The sequence below is a fragment of the Harpia harpyja genome, chromosome 13, assembly GCF_026419915.1.
Source record: "Harpia harpyja isolate bHarHar1 chromosome 13, bHarHar1 primary haplotype, whole genome shotgun sequence".
Taxonomy (NCBI): Eukaryota; Metazoa; Chordata; class Aves; order Accipitriformes; family Accipitridae; genus Harpia; species Harpia harpyja.
In genome coordinates this window covers 32,779,848-32,806,818 of record NC_068952.1, presented here as the reverse complement: position 1 = coordinate 32,806,818, position 26,971 = coordinate 32,779,848, and the positions used below count along the sequence as shown (strand labels likewise).

The window sequence follows — 26,971 nt, the reverse complement described above, 5'->3', positions numbered from 1 at the left end:
TACTTGGTGGCAGTATCATAGGAAACATTATGAAGAAGGGTGGGGACCAATGTTGTAAGTAACAAAATACACATCTGTGGAAAACCAGGTCTCATTAATTTCCTAAGGGATATAAAATTAATTGGTTTTGGTATTTGGCAAATAAATGTTGTGGGGTGTGTAGTCAAGATAAAATATGTCAGTGTAAGTGACAATTTTTCTGTATGGTTTTCTACAACTGTTATCGCAAGTGAAAAGCACATAGCATGCCCTTTGTAGGTGTATGTGATGGAAGTATGTTTTGCTTATGAAGACCTAATGACAAGGAAAAAAAGGAAGAAAGAGCAAACAGGATAAATAATAATGGGAATTAATTTAGATTTAACAAATTCAAGTCTAATGAGTTAGATCTAGAAAGAATATAAGTTCCTAAAATGAGATAAACTATACACTGAAAATGAGTCTTGTTACATCGCAAGATCAGTTTGGAGGCCTTTTTTTTTTTTCACTTGAAAGTTCATGGGACTCCAGGATTTCTGTCATCTGTGTGGCTCAGCTTCAGCAGCTAAGCATTTCTCACATATCTAAAATCTGCTCTGATCAACTGAATTGGAAATCAGAATAGTTTTAAATGTCCCCTGAAGGACCCAAGTGAAGTGACAGGGGATCACTTGTTTCTTCCCAGAGACAGGCTTTTTACAATTTTGACACACTTAAGGAATTTTGATTATCAAATAAATGTTATATATTTGAAGAGATTAGAGCAATGTTTTTGTGCAAAACTTTCAGAGTTATTGATCAGTAGAAGCAACTTTCCACTCTCTGAAAAACTTGACTTTCATGCTAGACCGAGCTCTGATTATTACTATTTCTCAGAAAATGGAAATTATATCACTCAAATAAAATGATAGTTGTATTTGGTCTCTTGGTCTATTCAGTAGCTTTTTCTTAATACTAGAGATTATAAAGTCAGTAAAGCTGAGAGGAAAGTAATAGAACAGAAGGCATTGTTATGATGAGTTTGGGTTTTCCCTGCATGTTCCCCATTTGCTCTCAGCTAAATAGGCCACCTTTGACATTTTAAGTCTTAACATTTCATTAATTTATTAGCAGAGGGTTGCAGGACTTCAATATCTATTCCCTGTTCTTGTGTTGATGATCCTAATAATGTAGTGGCTTATCTCTTTGAGATGAGCTCATCTTAGAATAAGAATAAGGCTGGTATACAACTACCCCAAGGTGTAGTCAGTCATCAAAGATGTGTATACTTAATGATGTTTCTTAATTCACAGGCAACGATCAGCACTAGGAGAATGCTTGGCTGCTTTCTCAGGGGCCTTTCCAGTGGCTTTTTTGGAAACTCATTTGAACAAACATAACATCTACTCAATTTACAATACCAAGAATGCAAGAGACAGAGCAGGTATTTCTAGAAACTCACATGATGGTTATGAAAACACAATTTCACTATAAATGCTGCTTGCCTTAATACATGTATTTTTGCATACGTTTTATAGTGCAGGATTTTTCTTGTAATCTCTTGGTTGTATTTCTTTCCTAAATCAATGGGCTAAGTCTGATAAACCCGATTATTTTACGTTTCTAAAGATACTGATGTTTTCATTTTGAGATACCATTCTCAAAATACCACTTTGGAATCAATTTATTGAATGGACTTCACACATTTTTAGTATCTCAGATATTATATATTTGTTGATAAAATTATGTATTCTAATCAGTAACTTTAGTTCCTCAGTTTTCATATGCAATATTGGGTCCCTAAAACATACATACTTGCAATTGAAGCAAAATACCTTTGCCTGTATTAAGTACATAATATACCCTTAGAAAGTAAATACACTGCAAACTAGTATGTAAATTGTTTTTTCTTTGTTTGAAATACAAGACAATATAGATACTTTCCAGTAACATTATGTATGTTTATTTTGCATATGCCTTTTTGTTCCATTCTGAAACTCTTGATGTTTCTTATGCTAAAACATAGTTGTCAAATAAGATCATACGCACAACTTGTTCCTATGGTAAGTAGATGAGAAGTTACAGTAGAACTGTACAAACTCTGCATATATGCTGAGTATGAATTATATCACAGATATGTATAGATGACAGTGTATAAGATGCCAGTTTATAATAGCATTCCTTTTATAACTTCACCTTTATTTTTAAAAAAGGGAGCATACCAAATTTGTTCTTCAAAGAGCTGTAGTATCTTATCTTGAAAATATCAACAGCCCTGCTTACTTACCATATATATTCTAGCTATTTTAAGACATCTAGAAAGACAATCAGCTGTATTTTCATTGATTTTTAACAGAAATTTGATTTTCCAAAATTGCATTAAGCTTTAAGGAGACTCTGTGATGGCTGTGTAAAATGTATTTGGGTCTAAATAGGAGAAGAGACTGTTTCTGGAAAACGACTAGCCTTAGGCTACATTGGTACAAAGATTTGGATTCATAAATTGCGGGCTAAATATTCAATATATAGATATCTGTATATCTCATTGTATGTGTACATCAGGATGTTAAGACATTGAAGAGCTAATAGTTGTGGTTACAGATGCTTGTTTGTAGATGAAAGAAACTGCCTCCAAAAATAAAGGCAACTGCAGTGCCTTTTCAGAGGAAGGAACTAATAATTCAAATAATTTGAAAAGTAAATATTTACAATCAGAAATACACCCCCAGAAGTCAGTTTCTCAGGATCTGCTCTACTCATTATGTCGGGCAATGATTTTTTTTCTTCTATTAAGATTCCAGGTCTCATCTGATGTGTTGTGGAGAAATGTTTTATCGTAGCAATTTGTTTCCTCAACTGCAAAGCTTATGTTGGAAGAAATTCTGAAATTTAAGCTTTATTTTGAATATAGCAAACTGCATCTGGTTTCTCTGAATTAATTCTGTAATAATTACATTGTCGAAGCTTCCCTATAGGAATTATTTTTATTATAAAAAGTATTATTATGGAAGCTTATATATAAACAGTTTATTGCTCAGTGGTATGAAAGTACCTGTTTTATATTGTTATGTTTGTTTTTTCTTCCTTGGATCAGAAGTCCATAACTGTAAATAGAAAACAAAAGTTGTATGGAATAGCAATTGAAAAGAATTGTTTTCCCTCTATGATTTAGTTTATTGATTTTTGGATTTATTTTTTTTTCCCCAATAGTTCTCAATTTGCCTACTAGTGTAGAAGAGGTTTGCCCAAATATTCCCTCCTTGGTGAAGCTAATGGAAGAAATTGTGGAACTGGCAGAGTCTGGTATTCGTTACACACAAATGCCACATATCATGGAAGTAATACTGCCTATGCTGTGTAGTTACATGTCACACTGGTGGGAGCATGGGCCAGAAAACAACCCTGACAAGGCTGAAATGTGTTGCACAGCCTTGACATCAGAGCACATGAACACTCTGTTGGGTAACATATTGAAAATCATCTATAACAACCTTGGTATTGATGAAGGAGCCTGGATGAAGAGATTAGCAGGTAAGATGTAAAAATAAATAAACAAACAAACAAACAAGCATGTGTGTGTGTATTCAGAAGGTGTATATATATATGTATACACATACACACACACACACTCTGAATTACTCTGTATTTACCCTGTTAAAGCTGGAGTAGAACAACACTCATATTTTTATGTTTTTAGACAATACAGATCTTGATGAACCAGAAACATTAAGTATAAAGAGCAGTGTAAGGAGTATGTTTTAATCTCTTAATAAGTAATATAAGTAGTACATTAGACTATTTCTTTTTTCCCAGAATATGCACGTATGAATTTTGCAGTATATTGAATTCAAGGACTATAGTTATTTAGCGCATTTTCATTATATATCAAGTTTCCATTTGCAGGCATTGCACCGTTCCTTGCTATTCTGTATGACTGCTGGAGCCTTAAAATATTGTTTTGAAGCTGTATATCTAACATATCTATTACAATGAAATGTGGAAATGCCTATGTCATTTTAGTGATCCTTACATTAACTTCATTGTGATAACACATAACATCTTGAAATTTATTTAAAAACAGTTTATTTCTCTGTTACAATCTGTAAGGAAAAGTCACTTCAGTGTTGTGAATTCAATTTTTCATTTATGCTTTCTTATGACTTTTCATACTTACTGTAGTAGTATTCATTCACGGTAGCAGTCTGGATTCCTAGTCTTTTGAGGGTTAGTAGTAATGTAATGCACTCTAAGGATAAGTGGTAACTGCATGAAATTCTTTGTAATCTAATGGATATGTTACAAATGGTTTTGCACTAATGGGCCCAGATGAAGTGCTAATTTACATATTCATTTTTATGAGTAGATTTGCAAAAAGCTTGTGCTAACAAGTCTCAAATGGCTGGTTGATGGGCAGCTGAATCAGTCTCCTTTCTGTCTACACACAAGCCTTCCAGTGTCCTAATGTGCGTAAGCAATACAGGCAGGCTGTTTCAGTAGGTTTGCAAATAAATGGAGCATGCTTTCCAGTTCTGCTTCACTCAAGCTAAAAAGCAAGATTCAAAAGAGGAGCCAGTGGCTGAGAAAACTTGTGTGCACACTATGTAGCTATCTATATATGTATCCACCCATACATACCATTAAACAACGTCTACATTACTCAATAAAATTATGCAGGCAAATACCAATATGTTGACAGAATGCCAGTAAAGAGGCATCTTAATTTTTATGATCTTGCAAGCTTAGTTTGTGAAGTTGTAATTTCTGCTCTCATAGTGACAAAGTGAATTGACTATGTGAAATCCTGACCACATTTAATTCTTGGCAAGACTTCTGCTGATTTCAATGGGGGCAGGATTTTACTCTGTGGCCTAGAAATAAGATCCAAGAAAGAGGGGAAAGGTAAAAATTTTTATTTATATTTTGTGGCCAGGTATATATTATAATATTCATTGCCTTGAATAGTGTTTTCCCAGCCCATCATAAGCAAAGCGAAGCCACAGCTCTTAAAGACACACTTCCTGCCACTGATGGATAAGCTAAAGAAAAAAGCAGCAGTGGTTGTATCGGATGAAGAACATCTAAGAGCAGAAGGCAGAGGTGACATGTCGGAGGCTGAACTGCTCATCCTAGATGAGTTCACCACTTTGGCACGGGACCTCTATGCCTTCTACCCTTTGTTGATTAGATTTGTGGACTATAACAGGTATGTGGAGAGGAATAGGTCAATGAATCTTGTAAAATCTTCCTGTTTATTGATACCATCTCTTATCCCTTGATATGCCTAGCACTGAATTAAAGTAGCTTTTAGTCAGCCTGCCAATCTTGAAGTTGCTCAAGCTGATGCTTTATGACTTTTAGGAGGAGCTGGGGACTTTTCAGAAGAAAACCAACAAAACAGGTGCAATCCAAATCTGTTGGATTAGACCTAGGATTAATGTAAAAGGATTTTAAGGGCTTTGAAATAGGACATCAAAAAGCCACTGCTACCAGAAAGGATTAAAAGCATGCATGCTTGGTTTTGTTGGCTTGTATCCTTGTAAAATGTTGAAAATTGATTTCAAAACATAAAGCCAGTGAGGATCATCCACATTTCCACCCTTTTACCAAATTTTAGGGCAAAATGGCTGAAAGAGCCCAACCCTGAAGCGGAAGAATTGTTCCGCATGGTGGCTGAGGTCTTCATTTACTGGTCAAAGTCTCATGTAAGTAATTCCTTGGTAAATACTTTTTAAAACTAGGTTTCTTAGTAGGCAGATCAATTAGTTAGTGGTTGTGTTTGGGAAAACACATTTAATGACAGGAGTGAAACTGCAGATGGGAAGGTATTAATGACTTTCAGTTTTCTGACACTTCTGAAATGCCTAAGTAGCTAGGGGAGTTGATGGGTGCTTTGTAGCATAGTAACACTGATTGTAGATATTTTTCTTATAAATTCTGGTTTGTTTGTTGTGGGTTTTGGTTAGGTTTTTTGGTTTGGTTTGGTTTGGTTTTGTTTTTTAATATATTAAGCTCATTGAGGTCTGTGGCCTTACCTTTTTTTTTTTTTTCCAATCAGTTATTTTCACCCCCAAAGCCTTTTTATAACTGGGATGTATGGCTACTAAATCAGTAGTAGTTGTCTCATTAAAGTCCATTTTCCTAAATTGTGCAATAACCAAGGGGTCTGCATTAAGACCTAATCAGGCACCATCACTGATGATAGTGCTTAAATAAAAATGAAACATGATTCACGTGAATACTGGAACAAAAAGAAGAAAAAAACCAAAAGAGACTAAATACTTTCAGGCATTGGATCTCCGTGTGGACTGTTGTCTATACTAAATTTCTTTTCTGCCATAACTTCAATTCTCTCAAGTTTGGGAAACAAGATGCCTTATTATTTGTGTACTCGTGCCTGAATTTGACTGTAAGATTCATTATAAACAATGCTGTGGACAGAAACTGGTTGCACAGTAGATAGATACTGGATCATCAAATTACTTGTGTATTCATAAGTTCAGTCTTTTATTTAAAGTTTCTTATTTATCTGAATATAGTGGGATTTATAATGGGAAAAAAATTGGAAGGGATGATTTGCTAGTAAGGGAAAACCCAGACAATATTTTTATATTGAATTAGAGGAGAAGTGAGGGTTTTATTATAGCTGTTTCATAGCCAGAGAAACATTTTTTCTCTCTGAGATAGAAAAAAACCCCAAACACACAACCCCCTGAGCTATGTCATGTAAATAAAGCTGGAATTCAAGGCCATTATTGATCATCCATTAATTTTTTCTGTCCTTGTCTTATCTTGTGGATTTTACAAATTTCCAGTTATTTTTTTTATTTAAGGTTTGTTTAGATAGATTCCTAAGATATCATAAGTGCTTCTAACTGAGATCTTTTATGTATTTCCAGAATTTCAAAAGGGAAGAGCAGAACTTTGTGGTACAAAATGAAATCAACAACATGTCTTTCCTTATTAGTGACACCAAATCTAAGATGTCCAAGGTAATGTAAAGATTTTTGTATTTTTCTCTTTGCAAAGGGGAAGGAGACAGGAGGACTCCAGAGAAGCACTTTTTTTTTTTTTTGTAATGATATCTGTTGAAAAATCTAGGTTGAGAATCAAAATGTAGTCATTTAAGAAACACGGTGGACTTTCAAGATATTGGTGCAAAATATTGGCGCAAAATATTGGCAATGATATAACGGCAGTTCCATTCGATAGGGTGCAGCTGTATAGGTATCAAGGAAATTGTCAAACCAGAGACAAGTATAAAGTGGCTAGTACAATTCTTTGATTTAATATTGGATTTTTTTCATCTTTGCTTTATGCTGCAGGCAGCAGTTTCTGACCAGGAGAGGAAGAAGATGAAGCGAAAAGGTGACCGGTACTCTATGCAGACCTCTCTCATTGTGGCAGCACTGAAGAGATTACTTCCTATTGGCCTAAACATTTGTGCTCCTGGAGACCAAGAGCTAATTGCACTGGCCAAAAATCGATTCAGTATGGTAGGTGCTCTTTTTGCACTTCTAAAAGGTTAATGAAATTCTTTGAATATTTTGCCCCATGCTCATTCTTACAGCATGACGCAAATATTCAAGACTAATTCTGTTATATAAAGGCACAATGGGTGACTATCGTAGACAGTAATCTACATATTGCTCTCATTTTCAGGGCTTAAAACATTTCAGTTTGGACATACTTATTTTCCAAATGATCAGTATATGAATAGAGATGACATTCTTAATTTAAAACCATTATTTCTCTCTTAATTTTTAATGCTAAATTGTGTTTGTTATATTTTATGAAGCTTGAATTTGGAAATGCAAATAAGAACTGGATGTTTCCTAACTTCTATGCCCAATATCATAACTAATTCCTTTCGATCACTCTCATGTGAATGCAAGAATTTCTGTAGGGGAGTAGACTGTTTTAAAAGTGATTCTTCTAGGAGTAAACTCACAGTGCAATAATGTGATTGTAATTTGGAATATACTCCTTTTTCAAACTATGATACTTTATACACCCTAGTGGGTTATATGACCTTCAGACAGCTGACCTGAATGTTTATAAAGGATAAAAGATCTCCAAAAGAAACAGAAATCAAATCAGAGAAGGCTGTGTTCATGATACTGGTTTCATTTGGTCAAACTTTGGTTAAAGTATGTATATAAGTATACACTAGTAATTTTAATTCAGACTTGCATTTAGTGTATTGCTGTGGACGAGTATGAATGATGCCATCCAGAACTTGTTCCTGTGAGCTTGGATATGGCTAGCTCTGGCATGATACAAAAAGGTGTATTGCCACTGAGATTTTCCTCAATCTTGCACATTGTCAGTTTTATTCATCGTCTGAACTAAGCCCAAAGTTGACATTTATATGAACAATATCTTTTCTTAACTACCTTCTATTCCTAATTTCTGTGATTTGTAATTTATTGACAGAAAGATACTGAAGATGAGGTACGAGATATCATCCGCAGTAATCTTCACCTCCAGGGCAAGGTAATCTATATGCAGTTTTTAAACTTGATTTTTGTTCTTTTGAATTCATTTGTTGGTGCTATATAATGACAACCTGCCTCGGTTCATTAGGATAACTTGTAGTCCCTGTTTCTCTTCTGTCAAGTAACTTGTTCATGTCAATTGTTAAATGTTAGGTTTTTATTGTCTTTATATATGCATTATATACAATAATATGTGGCCGTTGAAATCCCTGCCTATGCACACCATTAATTTGAAGTTGGAGATGGAAGCAAGGTCTATCACTGTTTAAACTCTACCTTCCATTTTTCTGGATAGAATCTGCGAAATGCTCAAAGTTACTTTGTATCTCTTTGAAGTGTGAAGAAAAGGAAGCTGCTACTTTGGCATACTCTGTGAAGTGAAAAATCTCCACTTTGCTCAGTTTTATTCCTGTTTTTCAGCCCAGGGAAAAGACAACATTTTGGAAAAAGTGTAGGTTTTTGTTATTGAATTCCAATTAGTGCCACATGAATAGCCCTAGGGAAAAAGTCCTGAACTGGCCCATTGTAGTTGAGCTGTTTTATTAATGCTTCAAATAATGGCAAAGCAGCAGCCATAATACAGAAGTGTAATAAAATGATGTACGTTCCTTCTCTGTTGAAGGAAGATGGAATCAGACCTATGGATGGTGCTTTATTTAGGATTGTCCTTTGCCTCGTCCCAGGTTTTATTCACCTCAAGGAAAGAGCTAACTAGTATTTCCTGTGCTCATTAAATGGTTACAAGAGAATAAACATGTGAGTTGGAAATCTGGCTTTTTTTTCTAGAAGGGTATTTAAGAATCATCCAGAAGTCTAGATTCCACTGCAATTCAGTGCATGGCAATAAATGTTTTTGGTTTTGGTTTTTTTTTTTAAATAACTTGGTAATGGGATGGTTCTTCCTCAATGATATCTGAAGATTAATTTTCTCCTGTCTTATGTTTTCTGTATATCGCTGCAATGTGAAGCAAGATTATGTGGAGGTTGGGGTTTCTGGGCGCTCACAAGAAGATACATCATTTTGCAAAGCTAACAATTAGAGTTTTTCATAAAATATTACAAATAGAAGTCCAATAGCTTTAAATTATAGGGATTGCACATAGAAAAGTTTACCAATGAAAATAAATATTTGGTTAAATCCTAAAAAAAGCTTGAAATACTTATCCTTATATAGCAAATATTGTTATATACTGAGAAGCAGAAGAAAGCACACAGTCAAAGTACTAGGAAGAAAAGAGCATTTATGAAAATCTTCATGAGCAACAGTACTTAAGCAATGTGCATGCCGTGAACATACAAACCTTAAATGTGTTGTGATTTTGTGTGTGAACTTCAGTAATATTTTCTTAATGATAAAGATAGGTATTTCTGTTCTGACATTTTCAGTATGTGTATATCGTCATTTTGTGAGCCATGCAGTTGTAAGTCTTGCCTGGCATTTCATGCTGCTTCTTAGCACTTGTCCTCCTGTTTTAAATACTTCAGTTTCTATTTTGTTTCTTTAGGGTTACATTCTGCATACTGCTATTAAGAAATTTCTGTATGTTACTGCTTTGTTGCCTTGGAGTACTGATACTTCTAAATACCTTGATCTGTGCTTTCTCTTCAGAAACTTCCTTTGCTTCAATTAAAAGTTTGCTGTTGTTCACCAACGTATCACCTCCTCTGTTTATAACACGAGAATAAAAGTACTTTTAAATTTCTTATATTGATGAAATTTCACAGTGCCTTGATAATTAAGAAGGAAGTAATCTTAGCTAATCCAAAGTACACATTGATGGATTTTCCAGTTGTAAACTTTTCAGCAGTGACTTTGGATTTTCCTAATTGTAAAATGAATTCTGAATGGAAGATGACATTCTGAAAGGGAACCACATAATGCATAGCTAAAAAGCTAAATAGTTTCTGTAGCTAGCTTTATTTTATAGCTATTTACATATTGCTTTACTAGCTTTGAAAAGCTCTGGTTTTGACCTGTATGTGAAAAGTAGTCAGCTCAACTACAGACAAAATATGTCATTTCTAGGACTTCAGAACTGCAGTTTATTGTTGTATTTATTATCTTTATTATGATTTGTTATCTATTGATAAGTAGTTTGTTCTCAGTGGCTTGAAATATATCTTTTCATGAATCATTAACACTGACGTATTCTAGAGTTCACATAAACCTAAGTGTATAACTTAATTATTTAAAAGTATGAAGTATAAAGTTAAATTCAGTAGTTATTTGCCAAGTGCAATATAATTTATTCCATAATTCTCTGATGTCAACAGTATTCAGTCACTATTGTGACTGAATCAAGTACACGTCAGATACAGTCAAGTATGATGTTTCTTGTTAAGAAAAATGATGCCATTGTGCTATATGCATACACTACCCTTTTGTTGTCTTGAGTCAGACATAAAAGGAATGTAGGCCAAATGGTCTTAAAAATTTAAATTATTGTTATGAATTAATATGTAACAGTTATAATGGTGTTTGTGTAAAGTGGCTTTCAAAAGAGAGGAAAAATACCACTTTTTGGAAAGACTGGTTTTCTTCCAACCATAGCAATATTCTTTCTTCAAATGGTGTTTTCTGCTAACCACTTTTGCTTCTCACAGACACCATGTTCTGTCATTTATGTTAGAGCTAAAATGTAATTTATCTTGATTTCTTTTTGGAAAACTGCACTCTTTGAGAATCATCCTTCTGAATCTTTAGCTATTAATGTTGTGGCGTCTATTTCATACATTTGTCTACCTTTGTCTACATTTGTCTTCACCCTGTTTCTGTCTTTCCTTTCCTTGCATGCCTGCATGCTGTTACTCAGTACCGAGCCTTTTATTTCAAGAAATTGATGACGAAACTTGCATTCATTTTGACATGGATGAAGCTCAAGTCACCAAAATCTTCTTCCCGCCATGCTAATTCACACCTTGAAATGTCAACTACTCATACCCTTAGAAAACTACCTATACAAAAAAGCTGTACCTTGATAGAATGTGAGGAGTCCTCAGATCAAAAGACATCTCCACCTGTGATTAAAAAGTCTTTTGTGGACTATCCATTCATGATGATCCAGTCAAATGCTCACACAAAGACTATGGATGTGACAGTTGTTAAGAAATGGAAAAGCCGAAAGGTGGAAGAAATGCCTGCCAATTGTGGCTTTCTAGGTTATAATAAGCTATTATTGAGCGACTGTGTAAGTTTATAATCATTCCTGGAACTTCAGTAAACTGTGTATCATAAGATGTTTTGTGGAGGTGAATTAGCATTATTGTCTCCTCTTAGGCACAAATTCAAATCTGGATCCACAAAGATGTTTTAGAAAAGTAAGTGTTGAGTTTAAGCCCTATTCGAATCTGTAGGGTTTAGGCTCCTAAATGCTCTAGGAATCCAGGCCAGTGTGACTTAAACCTAACTTGCACAATCAGGAATGATCGTTGGCCACAGCTCTTAGTAAAACGGGCTATGCATTGCATTTGCTTCAGTGTCATTGGCACAAAAAATGGTTGCAAAGTGTGTTGCATCAGTGTTGATTAGCAGAAGCACTGGGGAGACAAAATGAACAAAAAAGAGGTTGCTAGTGGTAAAACAGAGAATCACAGATCACTGAAATGGAAAAAATGAAATGTGAAGAGAAAAATAAGAAAAAACATTTTGCTTCATACACTTCTTTATAATTTGTAGGCTAATAAGCAAATGCATCTTGAATTCATTTCTCATAAATTAGCTTTTCATTTTTTAGCTAGTAATCAGTAAAATTAAGATTTTCTAACAATTGAAAAGGACTAAAATGAAAAAAATTCTACATAAATAAGAATAATATTACTAATTTCCATGGCTGAAAACTAAGTAATCCCCACTAGGAGAGCAACAATTTCATTGTTGTTTGGTTTAATAACTGGAAAGTCAGTGTACAAAGTTATGTCTGTCTACCTCATAATCATTATTTTTCCTCAGATAATATTAATTTCTGGTGCCTGTGCTATTTGTTGGCCCATGTTGATTTACTCTTTGTATGATTATTAGACTTGTAGTCCTCTAGACGCTCTCAAGAAGCATTGCACAAATCAGTCTTTAGTTTTGTTCTCTCAGTCAGTCTAGGGGACGCTGTATGGCTTAGCCATGTAAAGGTGTGGGTTAGCCGTATAAAGTGCTTCTGTTGTCCTTTGAAGCAGTTTCTGTACTAATTAAACTGTTTTTGACCCTACATTTCGAACATTTTGCCTTGGTGACATGTGAAATCTTTCTCCTGCAGCTTGAGGATCCTGCCATTAGGTGGCAGATGGCACTTTACAAAGATTTACCAAACAGGACTGAAGATTCCTCAGATCCAGAGAAGACTGTGGAAAGGGTCCTTGATATAGCTAATGTACTGTTTCACCTGGAACAGGTTAGACACATTTTCCCAGTTCGATTGCTTCTTAATCTAAACAAAAGTATTCAGCCTTTCATTTTTACTTTCACTTGCTGTATTTAATGTTATATTCTTTTTTCTTTCTTTTCATGGCTACTGTTTACATGCTTTGCCTTGTGTTTTGTAATCCAGTATTGTGGTCGTATCGATCACATTGTGTTTGCAGCAGCTCCAACAATCATTTATTTGGAAAAGGACTAAGAAAGTGATACCGTTGTTTTAGCTTCCTTCTGGTGCGTTTCAGCTAGCAGGAAGTAATCACTAAATTGTCCATGGACCATGAAATGTGAGTAAAAACCAACTTAATTATTGAAAAAATGCCTTTTTCCAAGGTATTTTTCCTCAGTTGAGATTCTTGAATTATTGAAGTAGCAAGAAACTGCCTACATAAATATCCAGTTGGAAGCTGCATATTATAGCTGTATGGAGTAGGACAATCAGATGATTTGATACACAACTTCTTTAGTGATGGCTTTAGAAAGCTATTTACTAAGTACTAGTTGAAAAAATTGTAAGAAGAATGTCCACTTGACAAAATCTGTATGGAAGTTTGTGTGGGTAAGAATGTATGCATTTAGAAAATTAAACTGGCATTGAAAATGGCATTGATAATCTGGAAGTTTTAGCAAGACAACTCTTTGGTGCTCCAGCAAACTGCTTGCATACGTGAACTCAGACTTGTTCATGCTGGTGCAACGGTGAATACAAACCAAGGTTAATCTGGCCAGCTGAAATATTACTTGCTGCATTCAAGAAATAGTAGAAGCAGGGTTGGAGGAATGATTTTTCTGAGAAAGTTCTGGCAGAATCATTAACTTGTTTCAGAATCTGGCATGAAGGTCTATTGTTTTATCTAATATCTTTTGCTTAAATGTATGAGCTTCCCATTTGACCTGGACTACAGAAACTTTCATTTAAAAAAAATCTGTAGTTTATTTTGTGTGCTTCTTCCAACTAGCACTGATAGAATTTTGTCTTTTGTCTCTCTGATTAAACTTGTCCCCAGAAATAGGTCAACCAAAAACAAATGTTGGAAGTTAGGTGTTTGCTGATTGGTTTTGATTTTGTTTTTTTCCTCCCCTTGGGACAAGAGTCTATTACTTATTTTTAAGTTTTTAATTCTTGAAATTTTGAATTAAAAAAATCCCTTATGTTGGTACCTTTTACAAGTCAGACTACTTGATAAATTTAGTTTTCCCATTTTACTTACTGAATTGTTACCTATTTTGCACTTTAGATTTGTTCTGTGTTTTCTAAGCCTTTCTTTTTTGAAATGTACTGAAGAAACACACATTAACTTGAAGGATATTCCTAGTGGCAGAGATGAATGCTGCTGGTTACACCATACACTACAAACTGACTGCATATAGAATTTGCTCAGGGTTTATTTTTTTTCCTTTTCAAAGAACATTTGAGAGTTCAAGGCTCTCTTGCCCTCTCCTTAGAGTAGTTGGTTTCACTCAGAAGCTTGGCACAGGTTTTCAGACCCCATGTCAGGAAGTTTCCACATTGTGATGAGATCACTGGTTCAGTCAAGTAGGAATCCAAGAGATATGTGAAAGTGCTTGTATATACACTGTGCAGCACTTGATTGCTAAAAGTGACTTTCAGGGATCTTGGAATGTAGAAAGTGTGTAGATGTGAATACTTGTGTCCCAGATGTTGCATCATACAACTCTTCTTCATATAGTTTGGCAGCCTTAGTATGGACTTGCCTCAAGTTCAGCAGCCTTACACAGTTTGATTGAAGTGGAGTCACTAAATTTTGCCTGTTATTGAATATGCGTGGGGCAAGCAAAAAGTGATAGAATGTGGAAGTAAATCCATGGCAATCACGGTTAGCCTACTAGAGAGAGACAGGAGAATGGGTGTTGATTTGAAAGGATATAGAGTGGCTGTGAGGAAGAAGGAAGAGTAAAGCTAGAAATGTGGGAGGCAAAAGGTCTTGTCTTTTACCCTGGTTTTATCGAAGTTAATCGAGCTGAAAGGAAATTGATTAGGATGTACAAAGTTGCCTAATTCAGCATTAGACTCTTGTATTTGAGTTCAAACAGCATATACAATCTCTTGATTTCTGGCATTTTAGCTATAACATCATGTATATAAATTGGTTAAGCTTGTGTAGTTTGGAGAAATTGTTCAAGGGAGTGAAACCCAAGGTATGATCCTTGTGTTTTCCATGTTCTGTTGTAGGATCAGTCTCACAGCGTATAGAATCCAGCAGTAGTACAGAACAGGATGGATTCCCATTGTAATACCAGATCAACATTTCAGATCAATCCTTCTGATCAGACTTAAAAAATGACTTGTAGTGAAGTAAATGCTGACTGGGTACTTTGAACCTATTTGTTTAAAGATTTGGCCCCACAGCTTTACTTATCTTCTGTAGACAAGTGCTCAAGTGCTTCTGTTACTGAAATAGGTAATTCAGTGTCTTTAAAAATAATGAATATGTGAGCACTGGGTCTGTTTTTATAATAGTCTTTAGTAATCCTTCGCTCTCCATATACAAATACTCTGCACTCTGTATATACATACTCTGAATGCTTTCCTTATTGCACTGGCAAAGATCAGTTCATTCTTTGTATTTTCCTTCCATGCACAGCTAACTTCTTTGTTTTTATTATTTTCAGAGATCTGCTTGCTTTGGCCGAGGCTATTTCTTTTGGGAAAGTATAAAGGGTTTTATAGTTGTTTGTGAAGATATTACTAATTACCTAACTTTCACATTTTGGTTTGTCCGACTGCTAAATTATTAGCGCTGACTTTGTTTTGTGACTGTAAATAAGTTTGCAGTGAACACTTTTCTATCCTTTCTTTTAACAAATATTTTTCATTTGTATTCTATCTTTTGGAAGGAACTTGTTTTAGAATGTCACCATTCAATCTTACAAGTGTAATTATCCATTTCACTGGATGCTTGGCAGTATTTTAATCCATTTAATTAAATGTTTATCATTTAACTATGAATAATTTTTTGTATTTCACTAAACTAGAAAAGTCCTCTTGGATAACTATGTTTGGATTGAATATTGAGTCTACATAAACATCATCATCACTACATATTTTAAATAAAATGCTTTGTTTTATTACAAGGAAGAATCACCAAGGCTTTCAGGGTGGAGATGCTAACTTCCATTGACTCCTCTGATGGTGATGGGAGACAGAGGAGCTATTATTCCACTAGCACAGTTGTCAGTAAAAGACACAAACCAACCCCCCACAATCAAACAATCCCACACAGCAGACATCCCTGCCCTTAACTCTACAAGAGTTGTGTAGATTAAATCAAATTATGTAATCTTCTGGAGCAGTTGTGAAGTAAATCACAAAGACTGTGAATAGGCTACGGGAAAGGAGTGATCAGTAGTACAGCCTGCAATCAGAGTTCCCAGCTATCCAATCAGGCTATATACTGTTGCATGCAGTTGCTCTTCTGGACCACAGTAGTCATTTTCTTCTGATGGAAACAAGGATGGAAGGTGGAACAAAAGAAACTGAAAGAGCAAAAATTGAGGATGGGACACACCCAATTTCATCTCACGCTACTGTAAAGCCAGGATGCAGAAAGAGAATATATCTGAAGACAGAGCTGTAGTATTGTGAAATGTAGCTGAAGTGTTTTGGAATATCTTATGTTTATTCTAGCTATGCAGATTCATGGAAGGGATTTAGTCCTAACTAAGTCTTCATGCCTGTGTCTCATTCGTAAAGTTAATTCCTTTCCATTGTAGCTGGTCATGGTAAATATTACAAATAAAATATTAATAGTATTTAAGACAATTCCTTTAAAAGTATTGTCTGAGGCAATGTGAAGGTGTACAATTTACCTGTACATATGTAAAGAGTTACATATAAAAGATAGAAAGAGTGAAGATTCTTTGTATTAAAAGTTAAGGTTTCCTGAGAGATGGCCTCAATGATGATAATATTCTACCTAAAAGATAAAAGAAGTAGGATGAAGTAAAAAAAGAGAATATCTATATTATGCAAGGAAAGGAAGAAGATTTTTGCTTTTATTTTCTAAATTCTGATTCTACAATTTGGCTGATCACTTGAACTCTGTCTAGAACACTTTTCCCCATCTATTGTTCTTCTGTTGTCTTTTCACTTGATTTATCTGTTATCTCACATTTGTACTATTATTACTATGCCCAGACAGTAGGGACATTGCCACATTGTTTATTTTTCCATGTGTATTTTATGTAACAGGTTGAGCATCCTCAGCGGTCCAAAAAAGCAGTGTGGCATAAGCTGCTGTCTAAACAGAGGAAAAGAGCAGTAGTTGCCTGCTTTAGAATGGCACCATTGTATAATCTGCCAAGGTAAGAGCTATATTTGTTCTATCTTTCACAAATGCGTTTGTGTTCATACAGTGCTATTTGGCAAGATCAAAAGGAAGAAAAACATGTAAACCAGTAATTGATAAACTGTGTAGTAATGTACTTTGTATGTTACTTTCTTTTAATAGATGTAATTACTTTCTTCTAATATATCTTCTGCAAAAATAACAAAAAGTGTAATTTTAGATTTCTGATTCTCTCCTCCTGGTGTTATTCCACCTGTTCCTCCTGGTATGTTTTCTTTTCTGAAAAGTAGACACCTTTCATAGGAGATAAATGCAGAAACAGGCATTTTGGTGTCACTGTAATATCTTGGGAGATAAATTTCCTCCAAAGCCATGGTATAGCTCTGGAAATACAGAGTTACCTTCGTTATTAGATGGTAAAAGTTCTGTATGCAGGAAATAAACTGATACCTTTTATCTGAAAACTTGTCTATTTATTGTGCACTTTTGGGAAGAGCATTCTATTAGACAAGAAATATATGCACAAACTCTAGGTGTTTCACACCTTTTCCTGTGGCTCCTTTTCCTCTTCTTTCTTGTTCAATAGAGAATGGGATCTATAGTCAAGCAAGTTTCAGAATCCTGAGATTCTGGAAGGAATGAACATTCAGAAAAAGTAAAGACATCTGTTTTTTTCATGCAACTGATAAAAATAATTTCCAGAACACTTGTGTCTGATCTTTTCAACATAATAAAGTACTCGTTTTTTCCCAAAAGTATGCATATTATTACTATAGTAGGATGTACGTTAGTAGGATGAATCTTAGTCTGTCCCAGGAAGTACAAGGGCATAAGAATCATACTAGCTTGAAATGAGGCTGCTGTGACAGTTGAAAATAGAACAAAGATGTTTCCATTTGTAGCTGTTCTTACTTTACCAAGTAGGTCACCTGCACATAACTAGCATTCCTGTATACTTTAATTATAGTTCTTCCTTTTCAGTATATGAGACTGGCAGTTGTTTAAAAAAATTAGGATGATTGATTGATAAAATTCTTCATGGAGAATTGGTTGCCACACAGTCCATTTTACAGTGAATCCTCAAGAAAAAAAGAAAAAACAGTAAACTTCATCACTGGCTTACCCTCTTACCCCTAGCATCATCATCCATTTAATTTCATGGAATTTGGAAAAAAAATGGTTTATTATTTTAGATATGCAAGTCTAATCCTGAACATTAAAAAAATGCAATTATTTGAGCACAATCCAAAGTTATCTATTACTGTTATATTACTATTTAAATTAAAATAATATGAAAATATTTTATATTAAAAATAAAACTCACTAACATGGAAAAATAATTGATTTTATTTCTTACTTGTGTTTAAATTTCTTTAAAGTTCTATTTATTATCTGTTCCTAAAATTGTTATTATTACATTTTAATATCAGTTTTACAAATTAATGGGACACGGTTTTGAATAGAGCATTTTAATGTCAACTTAATTTTTAAAATAGGTGCTTTTGGCAGGTTTTACCATAGAAATTTTGCTTTCCTTTTAAATGGTAGTTGTAATGACTGGACAGTTCTTCAAGCTAAATGAAATTCATATTGACCAAATCTTCTCTTTAAAAGTTTACAGCTTTTGTTTTAAATGTCCCTTTTTAGGCACCGAGCCGTCAATCTCTTTCTTCAAGGCTATGATAAATCTTGGATTGAGACGGAAGAACACTATTTTGAAGACAAACTGATAGAAGACTTAGCAGTACGTCTGGGTGCAAAGGGTCGTGGGAATGTATTATGGATTAACATTAATCTTGATTAATAATAAGTCTGTGAGGTACATAAGATATCATCTAAGCTATCTCTACCCAAAAGGGTGAGCTATAACCCAGTCACTCTGACAGGAGTTAAAAATTACAAGTGATGGAGATTCCAGAATACCCTCAGGCAGTCTGCTTCAGGGCTTCAGTAACCTTTTATAAAGCTTTTTAAACTTTTGTCTAAATTATGTGCCAGTTGCTGTCATTCCCCTATTTCTTATCTTCTGCCCTGTGGAGAAGGGGAGCAGCCTACTGCCTTCTTTCTTCACAGTTAACCTTTATGTATTTGCAGAATTCATAACCCACATTAAAACCATTTAAGTCAAAAGGTTAGAATATGAAACTAGAGGAATTCTACTCTTAGATTAATCAGTCCCTCAGAAGCAGACAGAGTCTGCTGCTACTTCGCAGAAGAATCCTCTTGTGAGGGAGGTGAAGATTTTTCCCAACAGTAAAGTGTTAAGAGTCGTGTCTTTAGCCTGGTAAATCCCTGGGGTGATTTTCAGTAAGTCCTTGTGTCCTCATCCCTTACAATTGTCTCCCAGAAAGGTAGTTCTTTCGAGGGTTGGGCAAGAACTAGTACTAGGAAATTATTTAGTCCCTGGGAGGTCCAACAGAACACAGTCTGAGATCAAACTTTTTATTGTGAGGAGAGCCAGCTCTCTGCAATAGAGAGGAAGCTAGCTGGAATATTGGTATTAGAAAAAACAATAATTTGCTTTTACTCTTTAAAACTTATGCTTAAAACCAGCTACCCAAGTTGTGAATAATTTTGAAAATAAGGATCAAAATAGAGAAAGGAAGATCAGCAGCAATGAGCTCAACGGAAGCAGACTATGGAAGTTCATTTTTGCCTGCACACATGCAGAATTCATTTCTTGTGGAATCCTTATTGTATGATCAAGCATTGTGAAAAAGCAAGAGACATCTGCAAATAATTACTTCGTATACAACCTTTTAAACTGATACCTTCATGTGTCCCAATACACTGCAAATCTTTTAAATAGTGCAGGTTCATTGCCAAAAATAATCATGTTTTAGCAGTTGAGAGCATGTGTGTGTAGATATGGAGTGTGGAACAACCTAGCTCTTTGCATGTGTGTATGTATGTGCAGGTATGTATGTGTGAAGAAATGACCTAGCATGGTCATTTGGTTACACTCTGACATAAAGGGTTCTCTCCTTATCTTCTCTGTGAAACCATATCTTTGCTAAGTTCATGAAGAACTCCTTGCTGGCAGGTAGCTTTTGTGAAAAACTGTCTTAGAGAAGACAGAAACAGACTGGAATGGCTGTTATATCATCCTTTAGTAAAGGACTAGAGGCATTCCCTTGTAATTCCTCAAGCATACAGATAAGTGTGTCTCCAGCACTCTCTCAAGAATAGATGTATTACACCTTTCATTCAAAAGAGCAAAAAAACCTCTATCTGTCCTTTAAAGAAATTTCTGTCACATTCTTGCTGCTTTAGAGCACTCTCGTGGAGGGTGACAGTTTGAGGTTCTACTGTTCAGCTCTGTGGAGCTGACCCAGACTTCTGTGTGGACTTCATGAAAGATGTGGTTGTGATGCTGGTGAAGGTTCTCTGACCCTCTTAGAGAAACTGTACCCTGGTGTAGCAAGGAATTAAAGATTTATTGGACCGTCAAGATGGAATCGCAGCCCAGGCTGTGGTGGCAGAACTTGTCTGAAAGGGGAGAAAGGAGGAGCCTTGGGTTCTCTAATGTATGCCTGAAGGATGGTCTGAAGTTTCTGAACTGTTCACATATTAGGTAGAAAACTGGAACAATCCAGGGCCCAGAAACTATAGCCAAGACTTCCTGTCCTTTAAGTCTCTGTAGTCAATAAACTACATTGTTGTATGCCATAGTACGTTCCTTCTCAATACTGAGAATCTTGAACTCTTTTTTTTCTGCCAAGTAAAAATAATTTGAAGGGAGAAATGCAGTAAAAACTACCTCCTTCCTGGCTTTTCCAGATCCAGGCAATTTACAGACCTGTGGTAAGGGCTTTTTCTGGGATGTGGGAGGTGAGTGTTTGCATCAGCTAAAGCAAGGACTGGACTAAACTTGCAGTTTTGTTCATTGAATCTTCTGTCCTTAAGACTGTTATACAGAAGTGGCACTACTTCTTCCACTTCTCTATATTAAAAGAAAAAAATATACACAAGTCCTCTATTTGAGGAGCTTAATTCTGCTGATTCTTAATTCTGATTCAACAGATCAAGTCTCTAAGGGAACTAGATTTTTAATATTTGATATTAAAATCATAGGATATTCAACACTGTCCTTATTAACAGTTAAAATGCTTCTGCTTTACTTAAATATGTTATATGAACACTTAAGCTTATGTGATAAAATTATTGATTATTTTTGTTGGTAGGCATTACTGGACATAATAATAATAATTTATAAGAACAATACGTTTAAAGTTTAATGAATAGATTATATAAAAATTAAATCTTTTAAATCTTCAGCATTTAGAAATGGCAACTAAAACTTACCCAACTTATTTGTTTTATCCTCTTATGTTACGTTCAGTTAAAGCTTTTTATTTTACACTTAAATAACTGTCGGGCAAATGTCTCAAAACATTGAAAATTAAGAATACTTTTTTCCCAGAAATGTCAGAAAATCATTTGGTTCTAGTGTTCATGCTATGCTTAATAATGAGTTTTACTTAATTCAGTCACTGGTGAATTTGATCCTCCATTTAATTTGAATTAAATCTATGAAAACTAATAACTTGTATTAAACATTAACACAACTTCTACCCTTTTGCTTCATCAGTTTTGATAACATCATTAGAGAGGTATTCTGGTTGATAACATTTCCAAGTATAGAATGCTGCCATTTAATTAAAGGGAAAGGTCAGCATCCTAAATGAGATTGAAATAAAGAGCAGGGGAAGACCTCCATAATGGTGAGATATAACTAGAGTTATAATTTGCATTGTTCAGATCTTGTTATTGATACTGAAAATATTGTCACATACTGCAAAATGTGAAATGAACCTTGTATGGCCATCATAGACTAGTATCCGAAACAATCATTGTGCATATATGTCAACTAAAGTGAATTCTCAGCTGCAGCCAGTCATGATTGGTACAGCTGAGTGGAAAAGCTGGACTTCACAGGCACATATGAAGTGTAGTACACAGAGATCTATAAGCATTCCCACAGGAATGTATTTGACACTAATACACACAACTTGTTCTTAATAGGCAAAAAATCCATTTTCCTTATATCTGTTATGTGGCCAACCATTCCTTATTGCTAACAAATAACATCTGACATCACAATAATTTCTTACTTGTGCAGTCTTATCAATGCATGGAATTTTTTAATCCGTATTTTAGTGTATCCTGCTAGGTGAAAATGAGGAGGAAGAGTGGGCATAATTTATGCAACCAATTTTCTCTGAGCTACCAGATTCTTTGTAGAAAAATATGTCTAGATGAAGCAATTTTGTTAATAACTTTGTATGCAAAACTTACTTGCTGAAATGTCTTTTGGCAAAAGACAAGAAGTCAGAGGACAGATTTTTAATAGATTCTTTTCAAAACACTGCCTCCGTGGTTGCCATTATAGTATTTAGGACTACATTTTTCTTTAGAGTGAACTAACTAGAGCTGTCTAAACCTAAAGCAAAATAACCACATGAAAAAACTATTTGTGTGTGTATACATAGAAATATATATAAAAAATATTTTTTTATACATTATTGATTTATCATCTTCTAAAATTCTACATCCTGCCAGCATTACTGTTGTTGGTAGATATGGCTCCTTCTGTCTAAAACTATTGGTGAGCTTCAAGTCTGGATTTCTTCTCCCTCAAAGCCTCTCACAGTTCCTCAGCGAACGTTATACCGGACATAAGACTTGGAACAGAGGATTCTAATTTTTAGCTGATGGAGCTTGTAACATAGAGAGGAATAGAAAATATAATAGCAAATGATGACATCTGGTTACCACTCATTCTGGGTAACAGCAGTGAAAGACTGAAGTTACTTTCAGAATCTAGGGAAGAGGTTTAATTTTTATAAGGAGAGGAAATCCGAAGCTTTGCAACTGGTGTCATCTTTGTAAGTCTTCATGGTCACAAACATGGTCAAGATTCAGGCTTTTCATACTGTGCTTGGAACTTGTTTCCTCCTGGTTGTCCAAATAAAAATTACATATGTGAGTAATATGTTTAATAAATTTCACAGAGTAAACCATTTTTTCACTATAGATAATTGACTATACTTTTAAAATCTTTTTTTCCCTAAAGAAACCTGGGGAGGAACCACCGGAAGAAGATGAAAGCCTTAAAAGAGTTGATCCTTTACATCAACTTATTCTGCTATTCAGTCGAACAGCCTTGACTGAAAAATGGTAGGGATGGTGTGAGAGACTGCAGAATGTATGCAGATTTTCAGATTACTGCTGTACTTGAAGTTATACATGTCTCTGAAGTGAGATTGCATAGGCTAGGCCAAAACATGTACGTATGTACGTATGGTGAGTTTGAGTTACACTCAAACGTCTCTAGCCTGTGGTATGTAAAGAGATTTTTAATATGACTGATAATGAGATGTAAGGAGTTTTCTAGAGACAAATAGATGCCCCTATACACTTTTTCACAGTTATAAATGCTGTGTTCAGGACTTACTACACCTCTCTCTTCTGTCTGTCTTCCCTATTGACAGTTATATTCTGAATGAGAAATATAAGTATGTTTAGGTATAATTTAAAAATTTACTATGTTCTCTTCATTGGAAGGTGTTTATGAATTTCTGAGCACTGTGTTTGCAGCTGGCTTTACTTTTCAGTTTGTATTAGTTAATCAAGTCCTCATTTTCCAAAAAGACTTCTGTAATTAATTATGAGCATAAAAATCCTTTAAAAAGATTTTTAAGGTGCTTAAAAATATTTTGGTGCTCCAGTTCTACTATAAGGGCTCTAATCTTCCTCATTTTCCCTTTCCTCTCTCTATTAACCAGCAAATTGGAAGAAGATTTCCTGTATATGGCTTATGCTGACATTATGGCAAAGGTAACTTTTTTGTTATCATCTTTTGCATCTTTTCTGTTTTAATAAAATTAATGACGATTAAGAGAAATTATGTGTAAAGTGAAGGAAGGCTTAGCCCCCCTTCCCCCATGACTTATCAGTAAATGTTTTCTTTCTGCATGGTATCAGAGCTGCCATGATGAAGAAGATGATGATGGTGAAGAAGAAGTGAAGAGTTTTGAAGTAAGATTATACTTCTGTTTTGCTTTCCTTGTCATGTTAGACATTATTTCATAGCTTCCAACTGACATTTATGTTTCTTGGTTCATGGCTTACTGCAGCTTATTATGCCAGTGAACTGCATGTCAGAAGCTGGGTTGGCAGATATGAGTCACCAGATTCATAGCAGTAAAACGAAAACATATGTATTATCACATAATGTAAGATTATATAGAGAATCATACATGTTTATCTGACTGAGTTTAACTTTTTAGTTGTTGAAAAGAAATAATTATGGGTAGTAACTTATTCTGGAAGTCTGACAATAACAGGCTGTATCTTGTAAAGTATCACATTCTACCTTTAGATTGGATGATTAAAATACTGAAATAATACCACTTTTTGCAGTAGTCATTTACATTTAGTACCAGTAATTTATACAGTATTTTTATGTTCACATATATATTGGTGCTTCTTAGTAAAAGGTGAGCTTTTATTCATCAATACTGCCAAGGTTTTTCTTATGTTGAGAATAGGAAATCTGTATTTATTGTTGTTTAATGTTGAGTTTTTAGTCATCATCACTATATACAGGATTCCTCCTGTATAAGGAAACACACTTACATGATTTGATTACAAGAGTAAGAGACGAGTCCTTGTCATGTGTTTGCTCTGGGATCTGTCTCTCTTTTTCCATTAATATAATGGAGTTTACAAGAAATCTGTCTGTTCTGAGGGGCAGTGAATGAATTAGCTTGTTAATATTTTTAATATTTTAATATATTTTAGCATATTATAATCCTGACATTAAAAGTTGTCTTATATCTTTCAAATCAATTAATACTTATATTTAATATCTTTACTGAAACATAGAAACATGAAATGCATGCTTTTATTATTTCCTTAAAATATTTCTTAATATGCTGATTGATTTGATATAAAACTACCTGTGCTGTTTTGATTTTTGAGGAGTGGTTTACTTTTACTCCCATTGTTTTGTACACATCAGATGCTCTGTATGTTTTCTACATGATGCTGCATGAGATAGGACTGAATTAGTTAAGTATGTATTCCCTATTTGGCTGTATACGGAAATCAGAAAGATTTAATACAAAATTCTTTTCAGTCACTCAGAAGTTCTAGTTCAGTTGAGTTACAACTAACTTACCCAATATATAAATTTCTGTTTCTTGGTAAATATCTAAGTATGAATCCAAATTTCAGTGCTTTTTTTTTTTCTTTTTTTTTTGTTTTATTTCCTGGAAATGCAATGTATGATGTATCATTGACTAAACAGAGAATATTTATTTCTGTAAGCTTTTTTCAGTTAGCCCATGCATGCTTGTTAGATATCAAGTCTTGTGCTTATAAATGTGAAAATTTATAAATAGGAACTCATTGAGGTGAATGAACAAATTTATCAATAAGGGATTTATTAGTGCTCCTGACCTAAATTACAATGGGTTCCTTGTTCAGCATTCAACTTTATCTTTTGAGAGAAGATCCTATTCATTTGTTTCTCATTATTATTTTTTCTGTAGCTATGAAACTTACGTTCAAATAATGTATTAATCTGTTCAAAAGACAATTTTGTATATGTATTTGGTCAGTCACCTGCAGAAAAAAAATTTTGGCCTTCCTTTTCTTATTACTATTTCACTTCTTGTCCTTGCCCTTCCTTAAGGTGACAGGATCACAGCGCAGCAAGGTAAAACAAAAAAATATGTGTGTATTTGTCTGGGTCTAATTTTGTGATTTTCTAGGCCCAACATCTTGGATAAGTTCAACTAAAGGGTCTTGAAAACGTTTTTAACATTTCAGTTCCAGCATGACTTCTCTACCAAACCCTTCTTGTGCAGAAACTCTTTTTAAAGACCCCAAGAATTATTTATGCAAAATATGTCATATAAAATTACATTGCCATTTTGGGGAACACAGTGTTATTTGGCTTGTTCATATTGTTTTTGCTGTTCTTGCCTTTTGTGCATCAGTTATCTTCTTTCTGGTTATAATTTAATTTGAATAATTAAAATCATTTATTTGGCTCTTAAGGGAAAGCAGTTGGACTTTTCTTCTGTATCTTAGCAGACATGCATTTCTGATATAGTAGTAGAATTCTGTTTCCAATGTTTGTCACAGAGAGAGCATCAATTATATTATAGTTTATCTGTGATTCAGATCCTTTGAAATAGACTGAGTCCTTAGCCTTCATTGTGATAATATTTGATAGAAATTCCATAGCTACTCCATACCTGAAGTGACTCCTAGTTGTTCCATGTTTTCACTAAAACCATAGAGGCAATAGCTCTGAAATTTCACAGTGTTAATTTTTTTATTGACTCAATTTCTTACACAGTCTTTTGTGTCTCATCATGATAGTCTCACCATTTGTTTCTAAAAGGTGGCCCATGGCTTAAGCACCAGCCAAACTGCCTACTTCATGCAAGTAGAAGTCTCAGTTCCCATTGTTGGCTCAGGCTGCTTGCTGGTAGCGCTGCAAGGTTGATGTTCTGAGAGGAGGTATGGTGTGGGGGGTAGCTAATTTTTGGTTCTGAGGTGTTTAAATATAGTTATTTGTGCTGTGGCTAATGGCAGCTAGGCTAAGTAGAGATGACTTGCTTGAGATTGAGAATGCACAGATTTAGCTGATGGTCAGACCCCAGTCAGTAGCTCCAAAGTTCATTGCCTATGGCAATATGGGGAATAATTATAACCTCCATTGAAAAGTGCAAGATAATTTTGGTGTTTTGTTTGCTAGCGCTTTTATTATCATTCATTTCACAAAA

At 34.6% G+C, this 26,971-nt stretch overlaps 1 protein-coding gene across 9 annotated transcripts in view; it reads left to right on the top strand.

Annotated features, from left to right (window-relative positions):
• The window catches only part of RYR2 (ryanodine receptor 2), a 449,694-nt gene that overhangs the window by 357,346 nt on the left and 65,377 nt on the right, over positions 1–26,971 (top strand). For 3 of the 9 annotated variants that reach the window (XM_052805738.1, XM_052805739.1, XM_052805737.1), the window contains 15 exons: positions 1,272–1,402; positions 3,169–3,489; positions 4,921–5,161; positions 5,573–5,660; positions 6,855–6,947; positions 7,281–7,451; positions 8,392–8,451; positions 11,267–11,641; positions 12,701–12,835; positions 17,072–17,184; positions 18,816–18,912; positions 23,245–23,348; positions 23,957–24,008; positions 24,156–24,209; positions 25,870–25,893. In XM_052805738.1, coding sequence (XP_052661698.1) covers positions 1,272–1,402; positions 3,169–3,489; positions 4,921–5,161; positions 5,573–5,660; positions 6,855–6,947; positions 7,281–7,451; positions 8,392–8,451; positions 11,267–11,641; positions 12,701–12,835; positions 17,072–17,184; positions 18,816–18,912; positions 23,245–23,348; positions 23,957–24,008; positions 24,156–24,209; positions 25,870–25,893 — 2,059 coding nt within the window. The remainder of the gene's footprint in view (positions 1–1,271; positions 1,403–3,168; positions 3,490–4,920; positions 5,162–5,572; positions 5,661–6,854; positions 6,948–7,280; positions 7,452–8,391; positions 8,452–11,266; positions 11,642–12,700; positions 12,836–17,071; positions 17,185–18,815; positions 18,913–23,244; positions 23,349–23,956; positions 24,009–24,155; positions 24,210–25,869; positions 25,894–26,971) is intronic. The other 6 variants (XM_052805743.1, XM_052805742.1, XM_052805741.1 and 3 more) reach the window with 3 other exon arrangements.